At 36.6% G+C, this 7,314-nt stretch overlaps 1 protein-coding gene across 2 annotated transcripts; it reads right to left on the reverse strand.

The window, feature by feature from the left end:
* Positions 1 to 1,110: 1,110 nt before the first annotated feature.
* LOC122015006 (importin subunit alpha-1b-like) lies at positions 1,111 to 7,001 on the reverse strand. Of its 2 annotated transcripts, none has more exons than XM_042571603.1 (10): positions 6,580 to 7,001; positions 6,333 to 6,429; positions 6,146 to 6,237; positions 5,916 to 6,047; positions 5,630 to 5,815; positions 5,374 to 5,537; positions 5,223 to 5,301; positions 2,574 to 2,702; positions 2,030 to 2,157; positions 1,111 to 1,930 (listed from the first exon to the last, which is right to left on the reverse strand). In XM_042571603.1, the coding sequence occupies exons 1-10, from the start codon at positions 6,790 to 6,792 to the stop codon at positions 1,555 to 1,557; spliced, it is 1,596 nt and encodes a 531-aa protein (XP_042427537.1). In that variant the 5' UTR covers positions 6,793 to 7,001; the 3' UTR covers positions 1,111 to 1,554. The 2 variants fall into 2 exon arrangements, with proteins under 2 accessions (XP_042427537.1, XP_042427538.1); XM_042571604.1 differs by having other exon boundaries at positions 6,333 to 6,460; positions 6,580 to 6,702.
* Positions 7,002 to 7,314: the final 313 nt, after the last annotated feature.

Raw genomic sequence — 7,314 nt, forward strand, 5'->3', positions numbered from 1 at the left:
CTATGACTTGAGCACATGACTAGAAGATGGGAGTTTTAGAGATGAGAATGTTAAGGTGGATATGTGGACATACGAGAATGAACAGAATAAGAAATGAGAGCATTAGAGAGAAAGTCGAAGTTGCATCTATTGAAGGAAAACTCCGAGAGACATGTTTAAGATGATATGGACATGTACTTAGATATCAATAAATGCTTCAATTAAGCGATGTGAAACTATAACAAATACGCATATCAAATAAGGAAGAGGAAGACCAAAAAAGACTTAGTTAGCTATGATAAACCAAGATAAATTTTATTTAAATATAGATAATGGTGTAGTTAAAGATAGAGCTCAATGGTATAAAAGGATTTATGTAGCTAACTCCATCTAGTAGGATAAGACTTGATTATTATATTATCACTCTGTATTCAAATTTATTTATTTTATAAAAAAATTTATTATTAAAGGAACAAAATTTATCAAATCACAACTGTTCAATTAAAAAAATAAAATAAATATAAAACAATATACAAGAAGGTAACATTAATAATACTAATATAGCATGTGAAATGAATACGATTATTTTAGAAGTCAATTTCAGATTGTACTGATGAGCTTCAATTGTTAAATGTATTGTACTTCGAAATTATCCGGTAAACAAATCAAAAAGAAAAATCATCTATACATGTGACTTATTAAAACAAAATATCACAAAAATACCCCAAGTTGCTAAAATAATAATTTTACTAATATCTAATCAGAAGTGTATTTACTCCAAATGTACACCACATACGACGGAGCAACATAGCCACATCTTAGATTACCCAGGCTTTAACCTCAGGGCCCGATGGAGTTGAGAAGAAGCTACGCCTCGAATTTGCAACCAAAAAACTGAAAAACATGAGAGAAAAAATAAACAGCCTGAGGTGATGGCGCCGACCGACGATCACGACCCTCAGCCCGAGTAGATCAGCCCTTCCGACTCCGTCATTGAGATACATTCCCAAGAACAAAGAATCAACCCAAATCCACCCCACAATATGAAGAGTAGAAATGTTCAATACTTCTAATTAGATTGGGTTTTTACTACCAAAGCTAATTTTCTCAGTAGAAGAGGCAACAAAAAGCTGATTCAAAATAAGATTCATCGTTTGCTCAAAGTTTGAAATAGGCAACTTTTAGCATGACAAAATTACACAACACTCAACTCCCGAAGGCCACACCATAACATTATAAAAATTAACCACAAAACTCTGGCCACAAGAAACACGCTTGAGCCTTGAACGACCACAATATACAGGAAGGCAAAAGCATGAAACCCTGTGCTAGTCATTGATTGTGCTGGGGATTCGAGCTAATTATGTTTGATAAACCTGGAGTATGTTGAAATCCAACACAAGATACAACAATATTACTAGTAGAAGACCAAAATGCAACGTCAACTCCTACAAATAATCTATTTAGCCGACTGAGCAGACACCGAAAATATCCATCATTTTCCTCCCATCTCCCATACCATGACTTCAGACTTGGGACTTTTCCAGCTGCAGGGAGAAGACCATCGACTGGCACTTAACTGAAGTTGAATGGACCAGGAGGAACTTTGTTCTGGTCATTTTCAAAAGTAAATCCTGCTTGAGCAGCAGCATCACCAGTAGGCATTGCTTCATCTTCCTCCTCTAACCAATATGTTTCAAGAATCTTCACTGCTTTCTCATAAATTTCAGTATTATCATGGCTTTGAAGATTTTCAATCTTCTCCAAACCCTCTGCTTCATCAATCATCTGAGCATACAAGTTCACACCTCCAGTAGAACCAGAATTCTTCTCAGCTTCACCAATTTTCAGGATATTTTCAAGTCCCTCCAAGCAAACAATAACTATCCTTGGGTCTGGACAGATGAGGAGATCACACAAGGGTTTGATACAGCCCTGACTAACCAAATATCTAGTCAAGTACAAAGAAACCAATTAAGCAAAGAGATTACACCTGGAAGGTTTTGAAAAGAGAAAAAGAGAAAAGGCCACATGCACACAGAATACATACTTTATCTGATCATGAGTACCACCAGAAGTAGCATTGGAGATTGCCCATGCAGCCTCCTTCTTGATGTCAAATTCAGCAGTTTGCAATAGATGCACCAGTGGACCAATAATCCCAGCCACTATAACAGCCTGTGATCAATACATTTCTAGGTATGGTTTACTCAAGGTCATTAGTTATTTGGCAAATTCCACTGAGGAAAGAGATTTTCTCAAGTCTAAGCTCAAAATCTCTACATACTAGAGCTTCTGCAAATTAGTCAGCAGCTCTTTCATCTTGTGCTTATTTTTTATTATACTAATATATATCTAGAATCCTCAATTTACATAAGATGAATTGTTATAAGATCTTTTATAAAAAAACAAATAATATTAGGTAATTATGTAAAATTGGAATATTTAAAGGACTGATGAACAAACCATAAAGCAGGTTAGGTAATCATTGACACCAAGGATCAAATGACTTACATTACTGGAAGATATTAAATACAAAAATGCTGATAAATAGACTGATAAGAATTTCAAATTTACTATATCTGTCGACAAACCTGTATCTGATCCTTGTTTCCAGCTGTAATGTTTGAGATGGTCCAACAGGCTTCCTTCTTGATGCTTTTCTTATGATTGTGAGTCAGGAGGTTCAGAAGGCAAGGAAGTGCTTGGTGATTGATAACATACTGAAGCAGAACAATAAATAACACTATTAAGAAACAGAGCAGAATATATGACAATCAATTAAACTGAAAATTTGAGAAAATATATTGAAACAAAAGGAGCAAAAAATATGGGAAAATAGTGTCTTGCTTCCATAGAACAAGTGAATATTTTGAGAAATCCAAACAAACTTGATGATAGTAGAATGAAAAATTGAACACCAAATATGAGAATATAGATTGGAATTGCATAAACAAGAAGGAACCAGGTAGGATTTTAAAATATATGGGTGTTGATGACCACTACAGGTACATAAGCTTCTCAAGATCAACATCCAAAGATTTTATCAGACATGTTCATGTGTTGCTTGCTTCTCCAAACAACTAACCCTAGTTACTACAGACATCAGATGGTGCATTAAATCAAAATGCATACATAAAAAAGAATGATGAAAAAGTATTCATGTACGTCCGAAAAATTATCTTCTCATGTAACTTCAATATAAGACATCTTCATTCTTCATACAGCATGGGGAGAGAGACATGGCATGGGCTAGAGATATGTTAACAGCAGTGATCTAGAAAAGGGGTGACGATAATATCGTAAGGTTCCTCAACCTCTAAAACTACATATTCATACAAGATCCTGCAGCTCTAGTGATCTATAACTGGAATGAGGTATAAGCTATTCTCTGTCCCAATTTTTCCTCCTCAATAACCCTCATTGTCTCTTTTCCTCCTCCTTGTCTTCTCCTAAGTTTGACAGGATAAAAAAACTTGTCACAAGCATGGATCCAAATGTTTGGCGTGTGTGTTTACAAAATGGAGACACAAAACTCAGCAGGAAAAAAATCCAAATTTTGAACACAGCGTACAAGGACACAATAATTTAATATCATAATTTGGTGGGTTACCCATTTAAGGGATTTTGTTATTTAGTTAAATTAGTATTGAACCAAGTTCTTAGGAGGATTTATTTGTTGCTATTTGGAAAACTATAGGCAGAATTGGGCTTGGATTGGTTGGGTCTCAAATTGGGTTCAATTTAGATTCTAACCAGGGCCACTTCAGATGTTTACTAGCTGAACCAAACTTGAACAACTGGTCCAGTTTAGTGGTAAAGAAAGGTTAGGTTCACCTAAGGTCACATACAACACCATGGTTTAAAATTTCATACTATGGTGGATGGCATAGTCAAAATGTATGTTTTAATAAATCACCAAAATTCGATACTACTCGGCGCACAAAGGAAATTTATAATAATCATTGTACCAATTATGTAAATGAATATCATGTCATTATTAAAATTTGATACTCCTTGACATGCTACAAAATTTATCAAAATGAATTGAAATAATGATTGTATGGTTGTTTTTTTAAGCATCTGTTCGTACACTACAATGTCAAAACCATATCATTTCAGATCAATCATAGAATTTGGAATTAGTGGAATTAGGCATATACTTGTGTTCTCTTCTTTTTCATCTCCTTCCTTCTTCCCCTCCAATTCTCTACCGGCATTGTAGTCGAAAAACCAGGAAGGCACCAAAATAATATTGACCTTGTGCAACACCTCTACAATTTTTTACCTAAGATCTCTCCTCATAGTCTACCTCCTCTTCTAGTTGTTTTGCTTGCGATCCAACCACCTCCAGGGTCCTCCATCAGCAAGTAGTTGATGCTCTTCCTCCCTCCAGAAAAGGATCTTTAATGCCTTCTTTCCTTTGAGACATGCAATAGACATGTCTTCTTCCTCCATGTCCTCTTTTCTTCCTCTTGTTCTTTTTTCATCTTTCTATTTTGTTCTCCTCTCTCTTATCCACTTTTTCTACTTGATTCATTTGAGGAAATAGACAAGTTCATTTCATAGGACTCATTTTCCATTGTCATACCCATTTCATTCATATTGATATGGGTACTAGAGGAGGTTATGCTAAGTTCGAGTACCACAGGCCATCTCTTATCAATCATTTCCTTCAAGTAATTTCCTCACTCACCTTCCTCTTATTTTCACCCACTCATCATAGGATGTCCCCCACATGGTGTATGTTAGCACAAATAGCAAGCATTGGCATTCCAATAGCTTAGTATACAAATGCAAAATCTGTGAAAATAAAAATCAAGTTCAGAGAAACCAGGGATATCTTGGTAAAGAAAGTTATACTCTTATCTGCCAACTAGTTTGACAGGTTGGTCATATAGTCTAAAGAACAAGGTCAAAAACTACAGAACCTACCGTATCAATGCCTTTTGGATGTTGTAAATTACAATAATCTAATACCACTATGACAAGTTACAAGTATCACAGTCATAATTGTAAGGTAGTTTCCAAAATAATATGCGTGTATTATTTATTATTTGCTAGTAAGTTGAACTTGGTTTGTTGATTTACTTCGGAAAAAAAGTGTAAATTATGTATTCCATTCCTAGGTCAGATTCATCCACTGCACTTGGAGTATCAATAAGAGACAAAAAAATTGGTGCACAATCTTGATCAAATCATGAAGAACATCATATATATATAAGAGTGGTCATTCAACAGACCTGAGTTTGCACATCGTCTCCTGTGACAATGTTGCCAACTGTACGAAGGGCTGGAATAAGCACAGAAGGTGAGGGATGGCTGCACTTAGAACCAATGAAAATAAGAATTTTGCAGAGAGGAATTGAAAATTATAACTATAGTATATCTTACAGAAGAAGTTCTACAAGCCGAAGGCAGACACCAGCCTCAAGGACAGTTTGTATTTTGTCATTGGTACCATCTGACAGATAAGATAGTGCCCAACATGCATCTGTCAGTACTTCTTCGTCAGTTGAATGAATTAACCTCTCAAGTGCTGGAAGAGCAGGCTTAACCTGCCCATCAACATACACACAACAGCCACATGTAAAGGAATATGTGATTTGGGGTGGCCCTGAATAATACACTAATACAGCTACAGACAGACCTGTTCAAAAGCTGGCTGTGGCTTCCCTCTACAGAAGTTTGACAGGGTCCAAGTGGCATTTCTTAACATGGAGAGTTTAGCAAGCTCATTCAGCTGTTGCAGGAGCGGGAATAATGCTCCATTACCAAGGACAAGATCTCGACATCTTGGTGAATCACCAGCCACATTACCCAAGGCCCACACAGCCTAAATTTACATATAAGAAATTTGCTAAATTATACCCACCAGCCAAATTCGAAAGATTGTAAGGGGTACTTAAAAAACTCTTGTTTGCAATAAATTTTACCTGTTCACGGACATCATCATTGGGGGAACTGAGAAGTTTAACAAAAATGGGAACAGCTCCATGGTCTATCACAATCTTAGTGTGTTCTGATGTCCCTGAAGCAATATTGGTGAGGGCCCAAGCAGCTTCAAACTGCCACATGCCGTTAAAAGCATTTAATATTTATGTAAATAAAAAGCAAAAGTGAAATCACAACCAACTCTTGAAACCTAGATAAGAAAGAAGCTTACCTGAAGTTGAGGGAAATCTTCCCTCATAAGGAACTCAACAAACCGAGGAACTACCCCAGTTTGTATCACCTCCTCAATTGGGGGGCTTCGTTCTGATAAAATGGAAAGTTATAAACAGTAAAATCCTTTCCAAATACATGTTACAAGGCAAAAAAATATATAAATAATTTTATTAATCAATTAATACCTATAGAGAGTAATTTCCGGAACTGCGTGGTTGCTTCTATCTGCATAGCGTTGTCATCAGAATAAACGCCGGCTACCATTGCAGGGAGGCTCTCCAACTGTGAATTATCAGATCAGTCCAAAAACGAGCTACAGACACCGAAACAAAAACCAACAAAGAGAATATAACCATCCGATCAAACTAACGAGCACAGAAAACCGATTCAATAAACGAAATCAATCAGTAAAAACAACGAAACTAAAGTCACCTTTTTCTCGATGGCAGCGGTGTGGATGGGCTGCGGAACGGGCGGGACAGCCTGCATCCCCTCCCGCCGTTTCTTCAGGAGGCTCTCCTCCCGCCGGTTCTTCCGGATCTCAACCATGTTGTCCTCCCTCCGCCGCCGTCCCTCCTCGGCATCGACGGCCACCTTGTACTTGTTCCGGCGGACCTCCGCTCTCTCGCTCGGCCGTAGCGACATCCTCCACAGCCGCCCACTAGCCTACCAACTGCAATCAAGAAGAAGAAGAAGAGATGGAGCAATCAAGATCGGAGCAAAGAGTCGAAACCCAAACGCCAAACCCTAGCGGAGCTCAAAGGTAAAGGAAGGACTCGAGTAATGAAAAAAAAAAGTTTTATATTGCTCGAACTGTGGAATTGATACTTCTCCAATCTCCGTGACGACGAAAACATTCAATTTAATACATAAAATTTCGTGGTATATTTCAAAATGGCCATTTTAATTTACCTGTCTTCTCATCAGCCGGTTTCATTTCCTTGTCAATTTACTTCCTATAATTTGTAAAATTATATTATAGGATATGTTTTTTATCCTATAATACTTTTTAGCATTGAATATTTTTTAACTTATTTCTGTAAGAGAAATTCTAACTCTATTTTGAAAGAAAAAAAATATCTTTCATTTCAAATGGTTTAATTTTATTAGTCCACAATAAATACAGATAGATAAATTATGAAAAATATTTTATTATATCATAATGAC

The sequence above is a fragment of the Zingiber officinale genome, chromosome 8B (assembly GCF_018446385.1).
Source record: "Zingiber officinale cultivar Zhangliang chromosome 8B, Zo_v1.1, whole genome shotgun sequence".
In the NCBI taxonomy this organism is placed as follows: domain Eukaryota; kingdom Viridiplantae; phylum Streptophyta; class Magnoliopsida; order Zingiberales; family Zingiberaceae; genus Zingiber; species Zingiber officinale.